General features: G+C 39.6%; 2 protein-coding genes across 2 annotated transcripts in view; one reads left to right on the top strand and one right to left on the bottom strand.

The window, feature by feature from the left end:
- Positions 1-3,758, bottom strand: part of LOC146553667 (uncharacterized) — an 18,469-nt gene extending 14,711 nt beyond the window's left edge. Inside the window, exons 1-3 of the mRNA XM_085255144.1 lie at positions 3,389-3,758; positions 3,112-3,198; positions 2,543-2,585 (exon numbers count right to left, since the gene is read on the bottom strand). Coding sequence (XP_085111270.1) covers positions 2,543-2,585; positions 3,112-3,152 — 84 coding nt within the window. The 5' untranslated portion in view covers positions 3,153-3,198; positions 3,389-3,758. The remainder of the gene's footprint in view (positions 1-2,542; positions 2,586-3,111; positions 3,199-3,388) is intronic.
- LOC146553666 (uncharacterized) lies at positions 3,633-26,088 on the top strand. The gene is made up of 52 exons (XM_085255692.1): positions 3,633-3,902; positions 5,453-5,506; positions 6,156-6,245; positions 6,937-6,981; positions 7,072-7,116; positions 7,212-7,274; positions 7,436-7,489; positions 7,636-7,662; positions 8,297-8,365; positions 8,482-8,544; positions 8,631-8,666; positions 8,870-8,914; positions 9,029-9,106; positions 9,754-9,807; positions 9,901-9,966; positions 11,281-11,325; positions 11,486-11,539; positions 11,712-11,753; positions 11,909-11,987; positions 12,154-12,189; positions 12,296-12,466; positions 12,893-12,982; positions 13,187-13,270; positions 13,398-13,468; positions 13,558-13,746; positions 13,911-14,082; positions 14,167-14,256; positions 14,378-14,485; positions 14,639-14,733; positions 15,106-15,256; positions 15,383-15,493; positions 17,502-17,666; positions 17,847-17,936; positions 18,113-18,247; positions 18,435-18,533; positions 18,629-18,727; positions 20,452-20,591; positions 20,724-20,850; positions 20,934-21,014; positions 21,187-21,285; positions 21,484-21,531; positions 21,915-22,097; positions 22,253-22,383; positions 22,625-22,697; positions 22,827-22,901; positions 22,981-23,106; positions 23,209-23,304; positions 24,289-24,498; positions 24,618-24,795; positions 24,901-25,015; positions 25,114-25,286; positions 25,503-26,088. Exons 1-52 carry the CDS (start codon positions 3,831-3,833, stop codon positions 25,603-25,605), a joined length of 4,995 nt encoding a protein of 1,664 aa, XP_085111818.1. The 5' UTR covers positions 3,633-3,830; the 3' UTR covers positions 25,606-26,088.

Below are 26,088 nucleotides of genomic sequence, written 5' to 3'. Positions count from 1 at the left end.
ATGGTGAACAGATCAAAACACTGACAGAATCCATGGATGGCAGGCTTTTGAGTGTCCTTGCAAAGACAGGTGGCTATATTGGTCGCTGATTTGTTTTGGTTTTGTTTTTGAATGTCAGAAATGTATATTTGTGGATGTGGAGATGTTATATTGGTTTCACTGGTAAAAATAAATAATTGAAATTGGTATATATTTGTTTTCTTTGTTAAGTTGCCTAATAATTATGCACAGTAATAGTCACCTGCACACACAGATATCCCCCTAAAATAGCTAAAACTAAAAACAAACTAAAAACTACTTCCAAAAACATTCAGCTTTGATATTAATGAGTTTTTTGGGTTCATTGAGAACATGGTTGTTGTTCAATAATAAAATTATTCCTCAAAAATACAACTTGCCTAATAATTCTGCACTCCCTGTATATACACATACCCCATTTAATATTTGGTATAAATGTCCTTTGGTGAGTTATACCTTGACATGACACTTTTCATAGCCATCAACAAGTTTCTACCATAATTCTGTCCAAATATTTCACCACGCTTCATGGAAGAATTGGTGGAGTCCATTTAAAATGGCTGGTTTCCTGGCACAGACTGAGCATTAAGGCTCCATCCAGCCTCTGAAGTGGAGGTGGTAACTGTCATTCTCACCACGTTACACTTAGGTGTAAACTGCTCTAGTGCAAAAGGGACCCTCAGGTTCCCGTTGAGTGGATTCGAACCCCCGACCTTCTAATCATGGGGCAACCATGCTACCTACTGAGCTATCCCTGCCCCTGCCACCTCTAGCCAACAAACACCACCAAAGTTAAAGTTTTCCATCACCTGTCTACTCTTAGAATTTCTGTCCAGTAAAATTATGAACAGAATCGGTGACAAAGGGCAGCTTTGGCAGAGTCCAACACCCACCAGAAATAAGTCTAACATTGTCAGCAATCTGAACCATGCTCCTGTTGCAGTTGTACAGGGATTGAACGGTCTATAGCAACAAGCCAGACAGCTAATACTCCCGCAGCACCCCCCACAGTGGGCGCTACTCAAGGAGCATTGTCGAATACCTTCTCCAAGTCTTCAAAACACATGTAGACATGTGTAGAGTGGTTTGGCAAACACCTACGCACACTCGAATATCATCAAGAGGATAAAGAGCTGGTTCTAGAAGCTTTTTGTTAGCCTTTCGATATGTCTAGGATCATTTTCTTGTTGGACGACCTATTTGTGTTCAAATTCATTTCAAGTAGTAGTCCTCTTGTTTCATTGTTCCATCCACTTTGCGCAATGTGAAAGAAATCATTAAAATGACATCCATGTATGTCCATGATGAGTATATGTAAACTTCTGACCACAGCTATAACTGTTTGCTTGCCAATGGTGTCATATGTGAATAATGCTAAGTATTAAAACTCTGTGAATATTAAAGTTAAATTCTTTGTGCAAGAAAACACAAAGTGAGACATTTGAGAATATCAAATGTGAAAGTTATTATTAGTAATTTTTTAGTATTAAACACAAACTATTGGATAACAACATGGTCTTTTTACCACTCGCACACTTTTTTGGCAACAAAACCACCTGCCCTGTTCTGCTTGCTACAATAGTTGAGCCATGATTATTAATTAAAATAAAAGGCTTTGACTTTGGTCAGTGAGTTAAAAGTATAGGAAAGCCCAATGCTCAGCTTGGCTGCCTGGTTCAGAAAAATATTGTGATACTTGGAAGTTGATCAGTTTATTTGTTTATTTTAAATTTGTTTAAATATATATATATATATTTATCATTTGCATTTTCTCTATTTTATTATGATGTATTCTCTAAGTAGCTACTATAAACATACTGTGTATAGACAAAAAATAGGCAAAACAGGAACTCAACCAATACATTTGTCACGTCCAGTTTAGCATTTTGAAGTATTTGTGTGCAAAAGCCCATAGTATGCGGCTTAACATAAAGTACCAGGGATAAACAACATCAACAGATAAGGAGCTGAACAGTCTTCCAGGTGCAGTGAGATTCCCCTGGGAAATACTTAGCAAATCCTAACTTAAGAGTCTATCTGTTTGGTATGTTTGTTTGCATAGCGACATACAGATTGTGATAAGCAATAACATGTTGAGTTCACTGAACAGCAGAGTCGGGGCTATGCTTATGTTACACTGATAAACGGAACATAAAACTACAGTCCTGGCTGCTCTAACAGTAGCAGTAGCACCGGCTGCATTAAGGAAAATGTAATTCAAGTGTGTTTAGCAAATTACATGAAAGAATTCATTCAAACCTGAGCCACTGTAGTTGGACTAAGCTCTGCAATGGATGGGGATAGCTATCTAAAGCTAATGCTAATATATTTAAAGTAAAATTAACATGTTTAAAAATGTGGCAACAAAAATTAATGAAATGTGATTTTCTTAAATTAAAATTCATTACTATTCATTACTCAATGTATAATTTATTCGCAATATAGTACTAGAACTCGGAGTAGATATGCTATGTATAATAGTTATGTTAAGTATGAATATAAATGTCTATAAAATAATTCTTACTGCCTTGAGCTGCTGCACAAAGAAGATGAGGGAAAGCATCCACCTGTGAAAACAAGAGTGTTAAAAGGTTAGCGCTTTTCTTTTTGAGCACCTACTGGATGCTATTACACAACTGTAAATGACCAAGAGAGAGACCCTTGTATGGAGTTTGATCTATTAGTCTGATATGTTCTGAGCAAATCTTTCCCACTCACTGTTATCACCTTGGTGTCCACTTAGTATTTGAAAGTGAAAGTATGTGCCTCTGTGCCTGCCTCAGAGCAGATCTTCTTTTTACTTCTAGTATACAAGCATACAGATGTTTGCATATTTGAATAAACAGGCCAGAAGAATGCCTGTCTTCAGGTAAACACACTTACAGAGTTATTAATGTGAGTGTCATAGCTTACGTTCAGTCAAAGAGGTCTGAGTGGAATCTAAAGATAGCAAGGGTTAAGGACTATTTTTTTGATTCAGTCATAAAAATTTGCATTATTATCTGAATACTCTTACCAAAAAGCTAACATGTGCCTCATATTGAGTTCTGCAAAAATATTGTAGTTATTAAAAAATATTGGAGTGAGACGTACCAAAGAGCAAACAAAGTCGCAGGAGTAACCGAGGATTTCATCTCTCAAGTCCACTTCACAGCTGCTTGCTGGCCTCAGTGCTGCCACCTGTGGATTAAAACAAAAGAATGAAACAGCAAAAACACCTGTTAGGCAAAGGGCACTTTGTATGAAAGTGAGAGATAAGGTAGAAGATACAGAACATGCAGTTATGACATTTAAAAAGTGGGAGCATGCAACTGATTAAGGATTTTTAAAAGACTAGTTCCACTATGCACAACAAGTATTTGCTACTCACCCAAATTCAGAGCCCAAAATGATTTTCATGAAGTTCATTTAGCTCTAGCCAAGTAGCTTAATCCCTAACTTGAGATTCCATCTTATCTCCTGTCCTCATGCCAGTAAAAAACCAAAGTGAGAAACGTCCGCTGCAGGGACCAGCGAGAGTGAGATGAGAAGAAGCGTTTTGACTGGGAATAAACACAACAGAAAATTCAGACCGCCTCTCTATTCAAGGTCAAGTTAAACAACTTCTCCGGGCTGTACTGTCTAAAGTCATAAAGTCAGATGGGGAAACCTTGATTGAGGACTGCCGTCACGTAACATCACCCAAAGCACTGCGGTAGATGAGTGAAATTTGAAAGCTGGTTACAGAGGAGAGCACTCAAGGAGACACCTATCCCCCCTGGAGTGCCTGTGGTTATTCCCAAACTACTGATGTAAATGCAGAAAGAAAAGCCATGGGAACTCCAACATTCATAACTCCAATAATCTTGTTGGCTGCAATGCTGGTGATGACTGATGGAAAAAAGGTAAGATCCTTCTTATTTCTCCTTATTAGTTTTATTGACTGTTTTAAATTAAGCTTTGCATGCACTGATAATCCATCACTGCACTGACTGTCTTTTTTAAAATATAAACACATGGGACATGGTCTCTTTTGTGGCTGACTCTGGATTAAAAAAATTGTGTTGCTTTCCTTCATGTCACCCTGCATGGACTGGGCTTGTTGTTGAGCTGTACTGACTTATTAATCGACATTGCTCGAGAGAAAACCACATAACAACTCAATTCTGTATCTAAATACAGTGTTTTTCTTTTCCTCTAAAAAAATATAGGTTCAAGAATGACATTGAATATTTTTCTCAAAGCTGTAGATCAGTAACTTCTTAAATAGTAATGCCGTATAGGACTCTCTTTTTCTCTTTTTGGTAACTCTGTGAGGACCTTAATGACTGTTTACTGGAAAAAAGCATCCTGAAACCATTTTTTAAACATCTTCCAAAGAAATGTGATGCTTCACTAAACCTTTTTCACTGCTGACAAGCAAATATGTGTGCAGCTTTCTAATTAAAGGCCACCGTGTTCAATAGAGACTCAGGAGGGTATTAACACAGCAGAGTGTCAAGTTTATATAGTGGATTGTCATTTATGCTTAGAAATATCTACTCATATCTGCTTAGAGTTTTATAATCAATGTCATGTTGGTAGAGGTTTGATCTTTAGTAGTCTGTGGAGACTCTGTGTGCCTCCCAGAGTGTTCTGGCATTCACACGGTCGTACCTTCTCTTATTGTTTTGTGGTAGGATAAACGTATCTATGTCTGTTTTAGTCTACGTGCCTTTTGTTTAGATGAACTGCTGGACTTCCAGACCAGCAGGTTTAGGGAAGTCACGCACACACACACATACTTACACAACGCACAGGCAAGGTACTCTTTGTGTGTATGTAGACGTCATATGTTAATGAACCTATGTAACCTCAATAAAAGAGCAGTGTTACGGGGGAGCGGACAAGAGCAACTGGGGTCAAGCGAAGGAACGGCGTTTGTCCACTTCTCTCCCCTGCGAGAAACATCAAGAACTTTGCCTACTCGTGTCTTGCTTTGCTGTGTAGTTAAATTGTCTTGAACGTTCCAGCGAATAGGTTTAAGCTACAAACCCATCACAGAGATGTTATTAAGGCAAATTGCTTTAAAAGTGGTAATCCTCCACAAATTTGCCCCAAGTACAAGGAATATCCCTCACTATACTAGCAAAAAAAAAGTATGATTAAAAACTGCCTTGAGGACCTGTAGCCTGCAAAATCAAAACAAAAATCAACAAAAAAGGAAAAAGATTTTACACCAAAGCTACGGTGAAAAAACTGAGAAATCACCTATTTATGCTTTTTTTTTTTAAATGCAGTATATGCAGGATTATGCAAAATGAAAATACTTTACAGTCAGTAGGACAACTGACTTTGAGGAAGCAGCATTACATTACAAATATTTGACAATTTGTCAAAAACACAATTGTTTTTATTCTATTTTGCTTTTTTTATTTTGTGCATTAGAAATTAAAAAATGTAAACTTTCTTCTAGTGTGTGTGCAACGGAAGATCAAGGTGCCGCTGTGATGGAGTGAAAGGCAGCAGGGTAAGTGTCTAATTCACTGTCTGTGTCAAAGACTCAGTTCATCCTCCTGCAGTTTACAGCTACTTATTTCTTCTTTTCACAAAACTTTCATTCTTTTTTTTTTTTCTCAAAGCAAGATTTGTACTTCCCGTGACTACGGTGTACACCCCACTAATTAAATAATTTTTCAAAGTAACAAATAATTTAATTATGAAACACATCTTAGAATATATGCAAATAGACACATTCGTCATAGAAATATAAAATTCTCTAGTCATTCATTACCCCCTAAATGTAATGATGAAGTAAATTGTTTTCATTTTTACTGTTATGTAGACTGTACAGTTTTATCAATAAACAAAAGAAAATGGATGTATGGCTAAATATATCCTTTACGAAGGATATGGATAAATATTTCAGTGTGTTTACACACTAGGTTTGTTGCAGTTATAAATATAGCAATTTCTCTCATTTTAACCACATACAGCTGATAAATGTACCAATACCAGTTATAGTTGGCAATATTTTCATAAGCATTCACAAAACAGCAGCTATGTATTTACTTATAAAGTGACAATACCAATGAAGCTGCTGTTTGTTTACTGGTTGCCACCTTATGTCCTTTCTTTCTGTGTCCTATTACTTTTCATTCATACATTTACACACACAGGGAGACAAAGGATTTCCAGCAAATCCAGGTTCCCCTGGGCCACCAGGACGTCCTGGACCAGATGGTCCCACTGGCCCGATGGGACTAAAGGTAAAACTTAAACTCTCATTAAGTTTTCTCATATTAACACAGTTTGTAGTGTCAATCTAAATTAGATCTTATATTATTATACGTGATATATAATTCAAAATTTCTTATATGCCTACACATTTTTAATTGAACTTGTTAAATGAAAGGAAAAATCAACATGAAATGGTGTAGTATAACCTCGGGTAGGTTCCTCCGGGAAATTCAGTAAATAAATAACGAAGTAACCAAGGACACCACATGATTTAACAGCCTGAAGAAAGAAGAAATCATTTTCAGTGTGACTTCATCAGTTGCTCACATTGCTTTGAAGGAATTTTGGCCCACTCACCAACTAACATGTTGCTTTAGCTCACTGAGGTTTGCACATAGAAATGTTCTCTGAGCACTGTGCAGTGGGATTCGGGGGTAAATTCAGTTGGAGCACTGTGTTAATATGCACTTAAATGCTCCAGACCAGCAAACTGCAGAATCGCTGCTTTTTAGAGGTGCTTTTTGTTCATTTAATTTTTAAGTTTTAATTTAAGTTAATTTGATTTAGCAGCACTTGTGTACTTACCCTGATAAATACTATGGAGTCAGTAAGGGTGTGCTTGTACTTCATAGTCGAATGAAACGTTTCTTTTTTTACATGACTGTATGTGTTGCTATACCATGCCATAGGGATTAATTAAAAGTTTGCCTACTATGACAGGGAAACACTGGGCATGATGGACCAGCAGGACCAAAAGGCGATCCGGTAAAAAAAAAAAATGTCTGTTTGTCTTTCAGTCAGTAACACCTACATGTATGTTAAAAATGAAAGCTATTTTTGCTTCTGTCATTACAGGGACTCGAAGGCAAAGAGGGGTTTGCTGGGAGTCATGGCTTACCAGTGAGTTGTCTTGTTGTGTATACAAGTCTAATGTATGAATCACAGACATGCATATTCCTGCAGATCCTCATACATGGCTGTTGTGTTTTATATAGGGTGTCCCAGGCTTACAGGGGCCTCCGGGCCCACCGGGAGCCCCAGGCTGCAATGGAACAGATGTATGAAAATATTGCATATTAGCTGTGGACCTATAATGCTTTGAACTTTTTTCAGGGTTAGGATTGGGGCTTCTAATTTGAAAGAGCACATTTTTAAATGTATTATAGGTTAAAGAGTTTGTAATTTCACTGCATGTTCTCAACGCATTACTTTCCAAAAGGGGGAAGACGGACCTCCCAGTATACATGGGACCTCTGGTCTTGATGGACTGCCAGTAAGAACAAAACAAAACATTTTTTTTATTCTGTGTTGCTACACTTCTCAGTGACTCTGGTATCATATTTCATTGCATCATCATTTAAAATTACCCAAATGAACAATTGATAAATAAATGTTTGAATATTTGTTTTTCATCCACAGGGTCCACCGGGTCAGCCTGGACCTAAGGTAATGATAAGCTGCTTCATGGCCTTGTGCTAAATTCTTTTTGTACCAGTGAAAGATGTGTCTGCAGAATTGCTCAGCAATGGCTGTCATTCAAGAAGCTTAGCTAGTTAAAGTTATCCTTACCAATGTAAATATTACAATTAGAAAGCTAATTGTTTGGGCAAGAACTACTGGGAACTGTTCATGTTTATTTGAATGCACAAGAATGCTAGAAAATGTGATTCTAGTGTTTAAAAGAACTGACCCTCTAAAAGCTTCAGAAAATACAATGTATGTATATGTGTACCCCTATATGTGTTCCTGTGTTGTGATATTCAACATTTACCAGTCTTCAAATCACATTTCCTTTGATGGTGGCTGAGCAAAAAGCATGCATCCATGCCATCAGGGGAAAAAGGGGGATTCTCAAAGCTCTGACACAAATTCTGAGTTGAGGGATTTCAGAGGAAGCACTGACTTTTAACCAGTTCGAAATATGTGCGGTTATGTCTGGGTTAGGGTACACAACATATTACCAAGGTTGATAAAAACCTTTTAAAAGTGACAGTCAAAGTCTACAGATGCCAGTTACTAACAAGATTTATTAACTGCAACTATAAAGTATTATTACATTTTTGAAGCGTCATTTTCATAGGGTGAATCTTGGATACAAGGCAGTTCACAACCAGGGCCCCGTGGACCACCTGGGAGGGATGGACAGCCGGTAACATTTTAGACTGCTCTCTTAATAAATAAATCCTGTCAGTCAGACACACATATATTTATTTTTGAACAGTTATGTTTATTTTATATTGAAAGCAAAGTTTCCTTGAATTTTAGGGAGATCCAGGTTTACCTGGATACAAAGGACAACCTGGTGAACCTGGACCAAGGGGATCTGTTGTAAGCAATGCTTTTTCTGAGATTTTTGTGGATGACATGTTTTTGTGTGATGTTTAACCTTAAGTGTGTAAGTTCTTTATGAACAGGGCTTTCCTGGACGTCGAGGGCCTCCAGGACCAAAGGTAATGCTGTTAGAATTAAATTTGCGTATGTGTGTACAGGTTTGAAAGCTTGTATTGTGATAATGAGTCTGTCAAAAAAGTAAAACCACAGCTGCTGTGAGTCTTGAGTTATTCACACCCTAAAACTATTCACGTGAACTGCCTGATAAAAGCAAATATGAATAAAATTTTCTGGTTTATGAAAAACAAAACTTTTATTTTAGGGTCAGGAAGGTATTAGTGGTGCCCCAGGACCTCAAGGACCTAAGGTAGTTTCTTTTTCACTATTATTGTGGCAGCATTGTATCATAATTCATGCCGACAGTTGTGTATATTATGTCTTGTTTTTTTCAGTGAGGGTAATTTTAATTTTTATGTTGTAGGGGAGACAAGGCCCACCAGGTCCACCTGGACCAAAAGGTCGGATCACGGAGCTTGTCTCAGGGGGTCTCGTGTTAGAGGTACAGGAACAATTTCATGTAATACTCTTCGACAAAATGCCTTTCTAGTTTTGGAACATGACCCAAGGATTTCTCACGTCACACTGTTCACTCTTCGGTGACTGGGCTGCATATTTTCCTACTTTTGCAGTGGCTGATTGAACAGTAACCTGCACTAACCTGCTAATTTCAATCGACAGAACAAAAAAAACAACATTTGTTTACTAATGGGAAGAGATGAAAGAAGGCAAAGAAAAAAAATTACTTAAAAATAATCTTGAAGGGCATATGTTTCCAATGTGTGAATAGTGACACTATGAGAAAAAATCACAGGCGCATTACCAGAACTGTTTTGCCCAAAGCATTTCAAAGCAACTGGGTAAGTAGTCAAAACATGCTGCCGTGTTTGGGACCAAAGAGATGAGATTTCCAATTCCTTTCTAAAATGATTAACTAGCAAACTTACAAAAAGGATGAGGCAAAATTAAAAGCAAATGAAGCATAGTAAATACAGATATAATATTTATAAATACAATTTAAAAATACAATTCTAAACATTTGGTCCCTGAACTGCTCTTTCCACATTCTGCCACTCTAATACAGAAATATTGTCATTGAAATTATCAGAACATAACTTCAGTTGTTTTTATTTTTTCATTCTTATTTAGGGGTTAAAAGGAAACAAGGGAGATATAGGAGAAAAGGGCTGCAAAGGTTCAACGGTAAGTACAGAATTAAAATTCAAGACGACTGAATACATTCACTAATTTTAAAGAAACTTTCTGATTCTTGTCCTTATTTTAATCTTTTTCCAGGGAGAACCTGGTTATGGACAATATAGTAAAGGCGCAAAAGGAGGCAGAGGATTACCAGGTCCAGAGGTAAGACACAGCATCCCATTACCACTCAGTTTTTCCATTTGACTGTGTACAAACATATGGCATTTGGTTAATCAATTTATTGTGCCTGATATTCCACAATTCTCACACATCCCCCTATTTTTTCATTCCTTCCCTTTGCACCAAAGGGTTACCCGCACCAGTATGAATAGCACGAAAAAGAGGATGAGCAGCAGAGGGCAGTGATGCAACATCAAACTCAATGCGTTTTGCCATTTAAGACGAGAGAAAAGACTGTCATTGGTTATCTACATTATAGTAATCACTTCATCAAAATTATTTTTGCTAAGACAGCAGCAACCAACAACAAACATAATTATGTTGCATAGTTTTATTATTAGCCCATTGAAGCTCTCTGTTTAGGCCATCCCAGTTCAGGGACAACAGCAGCGTCTCTAAATCAAAGAAACTGATCATTCTACATATTTTTAGTGTGTCTTCAGACTGAGGGGGGCACAGCATTGCTTAAAAGGGTCCTCAAAAAGCTCCAACCCTGATATGGTCACATTCTCATTTCATATATATTAGAAGTCACTGCTTCAAAGACCACATATGTGTCTTTGAATAAGAATTTTTAATTTGAATTGAATTTCTGTTTGAAATTTTTTTATTTTTATATATTTATTTGAAGGCCTATTTTACCTATTTTTATTTTAGAATAGAATAGCTCTTTATTATCATTGTACAATGAAATTATGGGTGCTCCACGGCAACTGTGCAGGGTGAAAAATATATAAATAGTAAAGACTTCAGGAATAAATAGCAAACAAAAGACAGTCGAGAGGAATATATACAAAACAAGAGAAAGGCACACATTGGAGGGCAAAGTGCTTGGAAGCAGTGCAAAAGGATTTGTTCTGAGTATAGAGTCCATATGTGAGTGGCCTGAGTGATGCGGGTTACTCAGGCCATGATTGGTGAGGTGGGTAGGAAGGGATGGGGTGTGGGGGGATAGCGTTCGTTAAAAGTCTGAAAGCCCTACAGAAAGAAGCTGTTAGTGAGTCTGGAGGTGTGGGACCTGATTAACCTGAGGCGCCAATCACAGGTCAGCAGGTCAAACAAGTTGTGGGCGGGGTGCAAGGGGTCGCCCTCCAGAGGTGGCAGAGGGCAAACGATTTTTTGAGGAACATGAAGATTTACATGAAGATCACAAACATTTGGCATTTTACAGTCTAAAAACTGTATTTTTGAGACCTAAGTAAAAAATCTATGAGAAGATAAATAAAAACATTTACTTCATCCTGAAAAACTCAACCTTATATGAATCTTCATGCTTATCCTTATTTGTCCTTACAGGGTAAGCCAGGCAAGGATGGTGATCCTGGACCACATGGATTTGTGGTACTGTTTTGTTATGCTTAAAAACAGTACGATAGATAGATAGATAGATAGATAGATAGATAGATAGATAGATAGATAGATAGATAGATAGATAGATAGATAGATAGATAGATATTGAATACAACAATACAACTGTTGAATACAACATATTTCTGTTTAGGGAAGACCTGGCCCCAGAGGGGATCCAGGATATCCAGGAGTGCCAGGAGTGCCGGTCAGTTGTCCTTTCTTGTTACTAATTATTCAGATTCTTTAAATTCTTTAAAATGTGCATTTATACATTAAAGTACTAAATCAAATCAGTAAAGGTGGTATAGTACCAAAGAAAAATCTCTTGAAGGGCTAATAATATTTTGCATGACACTTTGTTTGTATCCTCTAAATAGGGTGAAAAGGGAAATAGGGGTCTGCCTGGCCCAAGTGGAGATGTGAGTTTATGACAGTTTTCTACTTTACAGTCCTTATATGGTCAGAAAAATGCTACATTAGTCTTTGTTATGGATACAGAATGAATTTCTGTGGATTTTATTTGAATCCATCACTTCCTGTTGTTCTAAAACGTCCAATACAATTTTGTTTACAGACATATGTGACTGAGCCAATCAAAGGATACAAGGGAGATCCTGGTCATCAGGGCCCACCTGGACTTCCTGGGCCTCGGGGTGCATAATACTCTATAGTATACAAACTAATGAAGAAGATATACAACAGAATAGCAAATCCTAAAGTCAAAGCCTGCACCAGTCATGAGCCGATGAAAAAAAACCTTGCTTTATTGTAGCTGACTTGCCCATACAATAATAACACATGTGGCTATTCTTTTCTCAGGTATTGTGGGCTTTCCTGGACCACGAGGACCTCCAGGTGTGAAGAAAGAATTTGAAAGAGAATAACATCCTTTGTACCTTCATCCACATGTTAAGCTTATTTTGTAAAGCTTGCTCATGGCCTCTCACTTTACCCTGCACAGGATTAGGTATTGATGTGCCTGGCCTACGTGGTCCCAATGGCCTTCCAGGCCTAAAAGGTGATTCTGGGGAGCCTGGGGCTGATTATATCGGACCTCCGGGTCCAGATGGAGAGCCTGGTGACCAAGGACCTCCTGGAGATCAGGGCCCACCTGGAATCCCTGAAGACAGAAGTATGCAAAAATGTTCTCCCCTAAATCCTCCAAATACTATAACTTCAAATGCTAACAATAAACCTACTGCAAGATGTCATGTCACAATCGGTTGGGGGTGAGTGGATGAAGACAGGACAAAGACATGCTGTGGAAGAGACAAAACAACAACTAATTAAATGTTCAATATCTATCATGCTTAACAAAACAAATAAATAAACAAATAACTTTGAAAGTTTAGCTTTTTATTTATAGAATTGTAGCATGTATGTTGTGGACCACTGATAGTCATTGAACAGAGTGGATATGGATTTTTAAACTCTTAGATATAGGCTAAATGACTATAGTGAAGGATATTAATGACATACTACTGCAATAATTATACAGATATTTAGAGGAAATGTTTTGAAAGTGTAATTAGGACACTAAGTTTGTTGTCATTTGTAGCTAACAGAGTTACCAAGGGTCTGCCAGGAATTAAAGGAGTGAATGGATTGCCTGGACTCATGGGATACGATGGGGTGTTTGGAATGAAAGGTTGGATTGTTTTTAAAGCCTTCTTTTTTAATTTTTTAAACCATTGTAGTTAGTATTTATTATTTATTTCAAACTTGTTATGACTTATTTTTACTAGCAGACTACTGTGTTGTGTGCAGTTGTCATCAAGGCCTTTGAATCTCATATATAAAATAATATTGTGCAATAATTGAGATTTTAAAAAATGTTTGTTTCTTTGTACAGGACAAAAGGGGGATCCCTGTTATGAGTGTACTGGATCAGGATTCCCAGGACCTCCAGGTCCCCAGGGTGAAACTGGCCCGCCTGGTAACAAGCACTGCATAACAGATGAATTTTATTCTATCTGAGTTGCGCATTCAAATGCACTTTTACTGGTAGTGATGGAAAGCAAATAAGATTTAAAACTAGAATGTGCACTATTTCTGCCGCTCAGGCTTCAATCAGCCTCGAGGTGATAAAGGTGATCCTGGTTTCCCAGGACCTAAAGGCTTACCAGGAAGACCTGTAAGAAAACATGTCTTGAAATTTTTGCTTTGTTGTAAGTTTGTTTTTCTTTACCTATGTAAACACTTAATATTAATTCTTTTCCAAAGGGTCCAATTGGTGAAGCAGGTTTTCCAGGTCGAAAAGGAGAGAAGGGAGAGTCGTATTCCTTTGGTGCTCCTGGGCCAAAGGGAGAAAAAGGGGACCAGGGACAGCTTGGGAGGCCTGGGGATCCGGGTTTACCTGGACTTCCAGGATTGCCAGGTCGCAAAGGCAATCCAGGGCTTCCAGGGGATCCGGTGAGAAATTGCTGACAAATCTGAGTTTTACATGACATTTTTTGCCTTCTGCAATTCCACATCTCAGGTGTCACATTTGATGCTTCAGAGGTTTTAACATGTACAGGAGCAAAACAAATTTTTTTTTTAGTCATAGCTAGAACAAGTATTCTGCCACTCTATAGTATTTCTTCTCTGGTGAAACGGGAGACCGTGGAGTCCAAGGCCCACCAGGCCCTTTAGGCAGACCAGGACCAGACGGCTACTCTGGGCCAGTGGGTTATGGACCTGCTGGGCCTCCAGGAATGAAAGGAGATAATGGGGTATCTGGCTTTCCAGGGCAGCCAGGAATTCCAGGTTATATTATATACTGATTAATGTAAAATTTAATAAAAACTTAAATATAGTAAAATACTAACATACATCTCTCCTTTATTGCAGGAGAAAAGGGGGAACCTGGAGTCATATACAGTAAAGGACTTCCTGGCCCACCTGGATTGAAGGGTTGGCCAGGTTCACCTGGAAGCCCAGGTAAGTACTGCATGTGGATATGCTGTATGGATGCATAACTCAATAGGTGGATGAATAATTGGATGGATGGAAAACAATGGCAGAAGAGAAACATATTTTATATCACCAAAACAAATGTCAGGTCATCCAGGGGCTCCAGGTCATCTAGGACCACCAGGTATACCAGGCCAGAAAGGAGAACGTGGCCCGTTGTCATTTCCTGGAATGCCAGGGAAACAAGGACAGAAAGGTAGGTTCTGTGAATTTATGCAGAAAACATTTGCATATTTGCAAACACATAAAATATTTCCTAGATATGAGATTACTTTGATTGTCTCAAAAGGAAATGAGGACTAGTCACATAGATGATTTATGTGTTTACTGATAAGTATGTATTTTTCAGGTGACAAGGGCCAACCAGGTGTCCCAGGCCCTCCAGGTAGAGGTTCCCCAGGTCAGCCAGGCCAAGAAGGCCCTCCTGGTCCTCCAGGACCAAAGGTTAGAAACAAAGTTGATACAACATACATCTTCATATAGCAAACACTCTATTGCACTTTACTGGTCTTTACAGGAAGGCATAAAAGCAAAAAATAAATAAATAAAAATTATTTTTTACATTATTGTCTAGGTATTTGATTTTAAAAACTGGCCAATCAAATGATTGCTTCCTTCATGTTATGTCAGTTCTTTGTGAAGGGAGATCAGGGAATGACAAAGAAATGAGAAAATGCAGCATTCTTTTTTTCATAATCAAAGGCTTGGAACATTACCAAACACTACCAAACATTATACCTTGCAATATAATTCTGGAAGCAGATTAAGTAGTGAATGCTAACATATACATTATGTCCTCTATTTTTCTAATAACAGGGTGATAGCAACCTTGGACACTCTGGGCCTCCAGGCTTCCCAGGGCTTCCAGGTGAAGATGGAGATCCCGGGCCTGCAGGTGATCCTGGGAATCCTGGCTTACCTGGATATCCAGGGCTAACTGGCAGTCCTGGTTTTCCAGGAGAAAAGGGTACTGATGACTAAACTGACTATTGACTAAAATCAAAACTGTACTCTTCATAAGCACATAATAAAGCACAAACTTGCAACAATATTGATCTGTTTGCTACATTGATTGTGTTATTGATTTGTGCAGGAGTAAAGGGTTCTGAAGGGCTTCCAGGGCTACCTGGTAGCAAAGAATCATGTAAAGGCTTGCCTGGGCCAAGTGGAGAACCAGGACCAAGTGGTTCTGAAGGACCTCAAGGTTAGTCTATGCTAGACTTGTGTGGTGTATTTGGTGTTAGCCCTGAAAGAACATTACAGACAGATAAAAAAACAGGTAAAAGCTTAGTAATACCAATCTGGATATAAAATTAGTGCAGTTATGGCGTTAACGTCATTTTAACGAGATTAACGCTGACAGCACTAATATTTTTATATATTAAATTTCCTTTTGTTAATAAATAGTCTGTTGTAAAAAAAAAAAAAGAAAAAAAAAAAAAAAAAAAAAAAAAAAAAAAAAAAGGGGTGTAACATATGGGGGCTCGTCCGGGATCGCTGAGGGGTCCGAGGACCGCTTCAGCCGTCTGTCTTCGCTGGAGGGTCCGGGATCGCTGGAGGGTCCGAAGGAGGGACAGCTTCGGCCTTCTGTCTTCGCTGGAGGGTCCGAGGACCGCTTCAGCCTCCGTCTGTCTTCGCTGGAGGGCCCGGGGACCGCTCCAGCCTTCTGCAGCTGGTGGGCTGCGTGTCCGTGTGTGCAGCTGGTGGGCTGCGTGTCCGTGTGTGCAGCTGGTGGGCTGCGTGTCCGTGTGTGCAGCTAGTGAGCTGCTCGTCTGTCTTCGCTGGAGGTTCCGAGGGACCGCTCCAGCCTTCATCCGCCTTCGCTGGGCCCCAGCCTTTGTCGTCGCTGGAGGGTCCGTGGGACCGCTCCAGCCTTCATCCGCCTTCGCTGGAGGGTCCGAGGGACCGCTCCAGCCTTCGTCGTCTGCTGGAGGGTCAGTGGGACCGCTCCAGCCTCCATCAGCTTCGTCTGCCTTTGCTGGAGGGTCCGTGGGACCGCTTCAGTCTTCGTTTGTCTTCGCTGGAGGGTCCGAGGGACCGCCCCAGCCTTCGTCGTCTGCTGGAGGGTCCGTGGGACCGCTCCAGCCTTCATCAGCCTTCGTCCGTCTTCGCTGGAGGGTCCGTTGGAGGGACCGCTTCAGCCTTCGTCTGCCTTTGCTGGAGGGTCCGAGGCACCGCTTCAGTCTTCGTTTGTCTTCGCTGGAGGGTCCGAGGCACCGCTCCAGCCTTCGTCGTCTGCTGGAGGGTCAGTGGGACCGCTCCAGCCTTCGTCCGTCTTCGCTGGAGGGTCCGTTGGAGGGACCGCTTCAGCCTTCGTCCGCCTTCGCTGGAGGGTCCGAGGCACCGCTCCGGCCTTCGTCTGCCTTTGCTGGAGGGTCCGAGGCACCGCTTCAGTCTTCGTTTGTCTTCGCTGGAGGGTCCGAGGCACCGCTCCAGCCTTCGTCTGCCTTCGCTGGAGGGTCCGTGGGACCGCTCCAGACTTCATCCGTCTTCGCTGGAGGGTCCGTGGGACCGCTCCAGCCTCCACCAGCCTTCATCCGGTTTTGATCAAACATTTCACTTGGGGTTACATGTTTGATTTTTGGGTAGGGGGAAATGTTACGTTTCGGTGTGTCAGTGTTTTGTTTTTGCGTGACTGTTATGTATTTCCTGCTTTACTTTGAAAGTCTGTGTTATTTTAGTGTGTTCAGTTTACGTTTTCCCTGTCTCGTCAGTTCTAATTTGCCCCAGCTGTGTTTCCCTCCTGTGGTCCATTCCCTGATTGGTCCTTCTATGTATTTAAGCCTTGTGTTTCAGTATGTCATGGTCGCGATCTCCCCCGTGTTGTAAATAGTTTGGTGTGTTTGTTGTAAATACTTTCGTCATGGGATATTTTCGTTTTGGGATTTTGGTGGAGAGCTTTAGTTTTTTTTTTCTCGTGTGTTTTGCCTTATTTTTATTTTTCTGCGTTGCACCCCGGTTGCCTAGGCCGGGGTGTAACACTTTGCTCCTCACCTTTATACACACACACACGCACACACATATAAAAAAAAAAAAAAAAAACACCCAGCACGCCCTGCGGGCGGTTTATCCTTCAAGCTCGGGTCCAAGCCTGGGAGCTTGAGGGTCCTGCGCAGTATCTTAGCTGTATATATATATATATATATATATATATATATATATATATATATATATTTTTTTTTTTTTTCTTTTTTTTTTTTTTTTCTTTTTAGGACTTAATGGCTTTCCTGGTGAGAAGGGAAATCAAGGTTTGCCTGGGTTTGGTCTTCCTGGCCCTGCTGGTGAACCTGGGTTCCCTGGGCCATCAAGACCAGGTTCACAAGGACATCATGGACAAAAAGGAATCAAAGGACAAAATGGCCTACCTGGTCAACCAGGTACAGTATTCCTTATCTGATAGACCATTCATATTTAAATTCATCAATATGGAATAGTTAAAAAATCTGGGTTTTTCATGTATGTGAGTACTTAATGTGATGTTGAAAATACCAAAATTACTTTATGAGTTTTTACAATGTATTGATTTTTATCAAAATATTCAACTTCACTTTTGTTAGGACCCAGAGGAGACCCTGGACCAGATGGATTGCCATCAGGATATGGACCAGATGGGTTCCCTGGAATTGTAGGTCCACCTGGTCAAAGAGGTAAACACAAATGCAACACAAACACACGTGCGCGTGCACATAAACACAATGCATATAATATACACAAACATGTCAGATCTGAAACAGTATAATAGTTTTTGCCTCTGTGACAGTAATTTATGAAAAACTGATTTATATAAAACTGATGAAGTTAGAGCTACCTTGGCTATTTGCAGGTGACTCTGGCCCAGATGGGCCTAGAGGTCCTCCAGGCCCCCCAGGTATGAATGGAGACCAAGGTCCCAAAGGTGCCCCAGGAGCTCCATCACCACAAAATTATACTGCGAACTCAGGGGACCCTGGTCCACCAGGTACACTTTCCAGTAAAGTCTTGTTCAAAAAATGTCCTTTTACAGTCTTTAATGTTTCTGAGATTTTTTATTTATTAATTAATTTATTTTTTATTTATTTATTTTTACAAATGATCCACATTATATTAGGACAGGGCATTGAGTAGGACATGGTAATAATATTTTAACACTAACTGTATTGCACAAGGTAACCCTGGTCTGGCTGGTCCAAGTGGAGATCCTGGCAGGAATGGATCAAAAGGGTGGAGAGGAAAAGTGGGAGCACCAGGGGATCCTGGACCAAGAGGTCTGAAATAAGCTAAACATTCACAGTGACTAGTTATTATTTCTGTTTGTAAATCTGCCAAACTGTATTTATGCTGTGTGCCTGTATGTCCCCAGGCTCACCAGGTGATCCAGGGTTGGATGGATTATTAACATCACCAGGGTTTAAAGGACATCCCGGAGCTCCAGGAGATGCAGGGCTGAGGGGGCCTCCAGGTAAATACTGCATTTTACTTCAAGCTGAAGTTAAATAAAGAAAAATTAAGAATATTTTGGTTATCATGCTCATGAATGCTCAGTGATCACTGTGCAGAATAATTTATTGTATTGTGTTTTCAGAACTCCATTGTATTGTTATTGTACGATTTCTACTACTGAAAAAAATAAAACCTTAAACTTAAAAATTTAACATGTACAAAACTTCATGTTTTAAAATCCTTTTAATAAAAAAAGATTAATAAATGACCTTTTCAGTGTGCAGTTTTTATGTAGTGAGAAAACTACAAGCATCTTCCAAGTTGCATGCCCGTTACAATAATAATAATAATGATAATAATATTGTTACATCTTTTTTGCACACACTCTTTTCTACTCTGTAATATCCTTGTCAATGTTCTTGATATTTATTTATAATCACCTCTTTTAACTCTTGATATTTATAATTGAGTGATTTGTATATACTAGTGCTATTTCTTAAATTTGTAAAATCTGTAACATATTTTATTGTTTAATTAGTCTGTTACTGTTACTGTCTTGGAGCAGCTGTAACCCACATAATTTCCGGCGAGAACAGCGGACTCCCGGCACATTGTTTTTTAAACCCCCCGCTACTCAGGTTAAACATGATATATAAGTCACTTAGGTAACTTAAAAAATTGTATTGTTTGGCTGTTTCAGTGTTTTATTTGTTCCTGAGTAAATCGGTTTGGCTGAGATTAAAGACATTAGATTAGATTAGATTAGATTAGATTAGATTAGATTAGATTAGATTAGATAAAACTTTTCCTCTGGGGTTTTCACCCAGCTGAATAAACGTCAAACAGAAAACTGATTAAACACAAGTGTGAGATGGTCGAGAATTTACTCCAGTGTACTGTTATATTTTAGATAGCAAGGAGCAGACGGCTGAGTTTATCAAACTCCACCGAGACAGCGGTGACGCAAATCTGAAGGCTAGACCGTCCCATTTCACAGCTGCTCACTTCCAGCCTTCTCAGTTTTTGAAGGACCCGGCCCACGTAGATCGCAAAGGCCAGGTCCTCCGAAAAATGCAGCCTAGGTTTTGAGATACAGCTTTTGAATTGGTACTTGTTCTCTGACTGATGACTTATCACGAGTCCACAAGAACCCGGGTATGCACAAGTACTCGTATTGAGACAGGCAACTGTTAGCATCTGGTCACAGCAGACATCACTTAGCAAATAAATTAACAATTATTTCTCAATAAAAACATGTAAGCTTAAAAAAAAAAACTTTTTTAATATTTTAACAAATTAAAAATGTTTTAACATATTTTAATAAAAAAACAAAACAAAAAATGTATAAGCTTTAATATGTACTAATAGTACATTAATAGTAATAGTAATTAATAGTAATTAAGAAGTACGGAAACACATCTGCGGATAATGAATACAGAAAATCCGTTCACATCTATACAGAACAATGCATTGTATTTTTACTGATTTTTTTTTTTTTTTTTACAGTTTAGGGCCCCCTTCAGATTGTGAATCGAATGTTGACACTAACAATAAGAACTGAATCATTGTGCTTTAGAATATTACTGCATGCACCTTAAACTATTGTGAATTAGAACCTTGAGCTCTAAGAGACATCTCAATAATAGTATAACATTTGATTTGAATTATTTGTTAACGTCATTATTATAAATATGATGGTAGTATAGTTATTAGAAAGTGTTACTAGTGATTTAATTCTGCCAGGGCCAAAGGGAATAAAAGGAGATCGAGGAATACTGGGAAAACCAGGGCGAGATGGTGATCAGGGTAAAACTGGTTTCAAAGGAGCTACTGGGGAACCAAAGTACAATGGATATGGGCCACCTGGACCAGCAGGCCAAAAGGTAGAATTTAAATGTCACTGATGCAGTAGAGAAGATTCCAGTAAATAAATACAAATGTGTATATTATTTGAAACAAATGTGTTCATCAATAGGTTCTTTATCCCTCTTTCATTATTTCCTTCGTGTCCTCAGGGTGAACCGGGATTGACTAATACTAATTTGATGAAGGGTCAAAAAGGACAACCTGGAATTGCAGGAACAGAGGGTTTACCAGGAATTTTTGGACTCAAGGGAGACCCAGGACCTACTGGACTAAATGGTTTGTACAACTGATAAAATATTAGACAGCTTTAACACTCTACCTCTCTACCCAACTCTCTCTGTTCACTCCTTCTGTCTCAGGTCCCTCAGGGTCTCAAGGGCCAGAAGGGTCAGATGGCCCTCCAGGTAGCAAAGGGCAACGCGGACCTAATGGACCACAAGGCAAAGTCCTTTTAATTGCAACTATATGAAGAAACTTTTTTCACCACATATTTTTGAAGTGCAACCCATTGTCTCATTCCAGGATCAATTCGAAATGATCAAATAGTACTTTCGCTTTTTATTTATACTTTAAGTTTAATCGAGTGTACTTTTTAAAACGTGTTTGCCTCAGGTAATGTGGGTCCAACAGGAAATAGAGGACTTCCAGGTCCGAAAGGCAGCCAGGGCTTGGATGGGATTCCTGGCCCACCCGGGCAGAAAGGAGAGACTAGTAAGCCAAATACTGCATAAAAAATGTTTGTATGGTTCTTTGAGGTCATGTATAATCCTATGTAATTATGTATTTATGTATGTTTTTTTCTTTTGTCTAAAATTAAAAAGGCCTGTAGAATAGCTATCTCTTTCATAGCTAATGGTACCCCTGAATGGCGCAGGCAAATTCATCTGTTCTTATATCGCTCTTCTGCAGTCTTGATAGAAGGGAGTCCTGGGAAGCGTGGTGACCCTGGTCAGCCAGGTGAGTCACATACCAGTCACATTACCCTCTAAAGGAGCTGGGGAGTGGGGGTTATGCAGGAGGGCGAGGGTCCAGTGTTTCGTTTTGGGATTTGTTTGGTTTTTTTCTTTTCTTTTCTTTCTTATTTTAGATAATCTTGGAAAAACACTGAATACATTCAACCACACCCAGAGACCTGATGTACTTACAGTATAATCCGCATGCTGGAAGTTAAATAATGAGCGATACATATAGCAACAAACAAAGCACTCATCAGTTGATGTATTTATATGTAATATCAAACAATAAAATATACTAAAGGCCTGTTCCATTACATTAAATTATGCATCACTACTAAAATAATTCCTTACTGATTTAGACTAATTGTTCTTTCCACTCTGTAGGTCCTCCTGGAAATCCTGGCCTCCCTGGGTTGTCTGTTACAGGGATTCATGGACTAACAGGAGACAAAGGAATTCCAGGTCCACAAGGCATCCTTGGCCCAAGAGGTTCACCTGGAAGAGAAGGCGCATGTCTTCCTGGGTATAGAGGAGACCCTGGCGAACCTGGATATCCTGGGAGGAAAGGTTAGAATCTACTCGATAAGTTGTAGGTCCAGATGATGATTTCAGTTTGTGTAATTTGGTCACTGTATGGAAGTTCTTGCATGCCTATTTCACTAGGCCACTCATCCTCAATTACTTTTATCTCCATAATCAGTGCCTTTCTAATCTCAATGTAGGCTACCCTGGCCCACCTGGTCCTCCAGGTACAGCAGTGCCTGGGTTAAAAGGAGACAGAGGGGACCCAGGTCTTCCAGGAAGCCAGGGTAATCTAGGGGAACCAGGAGATCCAGGCCCACAAGGACCACCTGTACGTTTTTACAGTAATTTACCTCTGACAAATGCCTAGAGAAAGTAGACATGAGTTTTTGATTAAAATGGAGAGTTCATAGCAAAAGATGTATTTTACAGTTGAGGTAATCTTTCATCAAGCCTTTCTGTAGCATTCTTCACACCGTACTAAAACTAATGTTTTGTATAGAATGACAGGTCTTCAAACTCTAACTGCAATAATTAGAGTCTGATCTTTCTATTTCCATTTGCCCCCTCAGGGTGCAATAGGCAGACCTGGAGGCCCAGGGGTAAGAGGTGACCCAGGTCTTCCAGGATTCCCAGGACCTGCTGGTAATCTATGTTGAAGAGTAACAAAGTCTTCAGCAAGTTTCTCACAATACATTTGAAACGCACATCATCATCATGCTGGAATCCATGCAGCAATACAAAGAGATAATCCCATTAATTTTTTTTCTTTAGGTAAAATTGGAGAGCCTGGGTACATCCCTGGCCCTCCTGGTCAGCCAGGGGTCCAAGGTATTCCTGGACCACCAGGTGAGTCAATACTTGATAAGCTAAGCATTACATATATCTGGGGAATAGCTTTCTAATTGCTCCTTCTGTGTACCTAAAGGGCGTAAAGGTGAGGCAACATTTAGAAAAGTAATACATGAACCAGGAGCTCAAGGCTCTCCTGGTGCCCGTGGCACATGCGGACCTCCAGGAAGAACTGGTCCACCAGGACCTCCAGGCCCACCAGGTTAATACTTTTAGAGTTAATCCTTGTTGCATGTATTACCTTTCCCTGTGTAATATGTGATATTCGAATTATAAATTTTGCTATTGAACACTTCTTTTCCAGGCCAGCATGGTATCAAAGGAATGCAGGGTTTCAGCCCACCTGGTCTGCCTGGATTTACAGGCTACAAAGGAGATAAAGGAAGAGCAGGGCTGCCAGGTGTGTTTAAGACTACGTCCACACGTATACGGGTATTTCTGAAAACACAGCTTTTTCTATGCGTTTTGACCTTTCATCCACACATAAACAGTGTTTTGGATCACTATGGTGGAGATTTTTGAAAACTCCAGTTTTTGCGTATACATGTGGACAAGGAAAATTGAGATTTAGTCGTGCAACATCAAAGGTGTGCGCCTTTTTTGACGCCACGCTGTGCGCCATGTTATTGTTTACATGAGATGAATCTCTACAATGGCAGATATAGACAAAATACTGTTGCTGTTAATCTTACTATCTGCAGTTATTATCCGACCATTTAGAAAGACTGCTTTTATGCGCCATTCATCTTTATTTACTCTTTTCCTCCCAGGCTTCTAGACTTCTGATTGGCCAAGACTTCTATGCAGTTAGGATTATATTGCCACCTGTTGCTCTGGCACGTGCTTGACAGCATTTGACTTTGTTTTTTGCGTTTACATATGGATAGGATTTTTTTTTTAAACAAAAATGGAAAATCTCCATTTACAAAAATACGTGTGTACATGTGGCAAAATGTTTGGGTTAAAATGTGTTTTTGTGTATATTCCAATTACACATTAGAATATAAAAAAACACTTGAAAACGTCATTTTCCAAGTATTTCAGTAGAATGTGAAGTGTTAAATGTGTTCAAATGATTGGAATTGCCTTTCAAATAGCTGGACACATCACACCTGAAAAACAATAAAAGTTCAGGTATTGGCAGCGCTCCTGCTTCACAGTTGTGCATTACATTGTGTGAATAAGAAAAAAGAAAAAATAAGGAAAAAATAATAATGCCCTCTGAATGAAGTTATCTGCCAGTGCACATTAAAACAGGTCCTCAGTGCATTAGTGGCAGGTAGTAGTGACTATAGAACATCCCCCAACAGATTCCAAAAATATCCTTGAACAAAACTGCCCACGTGATATTATTTCATTGCATATTATGTTCTTCAATCTGCAGGTCCCAATGGCAGACCTGGAACTCCAGGTCATAAGGGTCCTGCAGGTTTGCCCGGCAGAACCGGTCCAAGTTATGCTGACAGTTTCCTGATAGTCAGGCACAGTCAGAGCATCCACCCCCCTGAATGTCCTCATGGCACTAGCTTCATCTACAGTGGTTACTCTTTCCTCTTTATCAATGGATATAAAAGAGCTCATGGGCAGGACCTTGGTAAGAGCATGGAAAACACCACACCCAGAAGTTGTATGTGCATATATAAGATGCATCTTTGCATCATTAAAAAATAAATAAAATCTGCATATTTACCAGTGTTTTAAACTGTCTCTCAGGCACCACGGGGAGCTGTCTGCCTCGTTTCTCTACAATGCCTTTTCTGTTCTGTGACACTGAAAATGCCTGCCGCTATGCTTCTCGTAATGACTATTCATACTGGTTGTCCACTGAAACTCCCATGCCTATGAACATGGTTTCCATATCAGGAGAAATGCTGAAATCCTACATTAGCAGGTGGGATAAGATTGTGTATTTAGTGTGATTACCATTAACTAAAATTGCCACCTATATCTACCCTCTAACCTTATGTGGAATAAAATAATATGGATACCTGTTTAGGTGCTCAGTGTGTGAAACCACCTCCAATGTCATAGCCATCCACAGTCAGAGGACTCTCATACCAGAATGTCCTAGAGGTTGGGAATCACTGTGGACTGGGTACTCTTTCATCATGGTAAAGAAATCAGTGTTTTGTTCATTTTTACTATTTTTAAAATTTGAATTCAGAGATCTTGTTTCTCTAAGTGATTCTGTTCTTACTGTCTGTTACAGCAAACAGGTGCTGGAGCAGAGGGATCCTCGCAGCCCCTGATTTCTCCTGGCTCATGTCTGGAAAATTTCCGCCAAGTGCCCTTTATAGAGTGTCACGGCAGGGGGACGTGTAACTACTATCCTGATTCCTATAGCTACTGGCTGGCCTCCCTCGACCCCAACAACATGTTCGGGTGAACTGTTCACTTCTCTGTTTAAGGAGACATAGTTCTGTAGTTTTCAGTTAAATATTCAAGGAATCGTTCATCTTTCATTACTCTTTTGTCCAATGCTGTTTAGAGGCTTCCCAACTCAGAACAGTGCTGTCTTGTGATTTGGCAACTTGTATCAAATTTAATTTGTTAAGTTATCTGTAATTATTATTGTCTCTGTATGTTGTTCTCCTACAGTAAACCCATACCTCAGACAGTGAAGGGACCTTTCCTAGAAAGCATCATCAGCCGCTGCCGAGTCTGCAGAAAACCAGGGCATCAAGGTGAAGGGTCAAGGTGAAGAGATAAATAGTCTGTTTCTCACTTCATTATGTTCATATTGGGCTTATAAGCAGAGGCTAAACTAAGATTTGTCTGGTGGAGGGCCCTATGATTTGTCAAAGAATTACTTTGCAGTAAGTTGTATAATCATTTGTATTTTTAATGCTCATAGTCTGTGATCACCCAAGCCTGAAATCTGAGGTTTACTGAGCTGTCATTGTTGTTTCCCAACCTGTAGATAATATAAATCTGGTATAATAGGTGAAGCATCCTCAGCTTCAATTAAATATACCCTTGATATAACTTATAAGTGACCCTGGACACCACAGCCTGCTGTGCACCAGCCTAACATAGTCCTTTAATGTCAACCGTACCACGGTACTGCAGATTAACCAGTTTAGTCTGCAGTACACTACAATAAACTGCCTAGGACTGTCATAGAACACACACATGTAAAAGAGTACATGACATGTTTAAATTAAATTGGTTTTTGCTACGTCCA

Source organism: Mchenga conophoros, linkage group LG18 (assembly GCF_057382185.1).
Source record: "Mchenga conophoros isolate Kocher_MC1m ecotype Shallow Benthic linkage group LG18, M_conophoros_male_GT1.1, whole genome shotgun sequence".
Classification (NCBI taxonomy): Eukaryota; Metazoa; Chordata; class Actinopteri; order Cichliformes; family Cichlidae; genus Mchenga; species Mchenga conophoros.
This window is presented reverse-complemented; position numbering and strand designations above follow the sequence as displayed.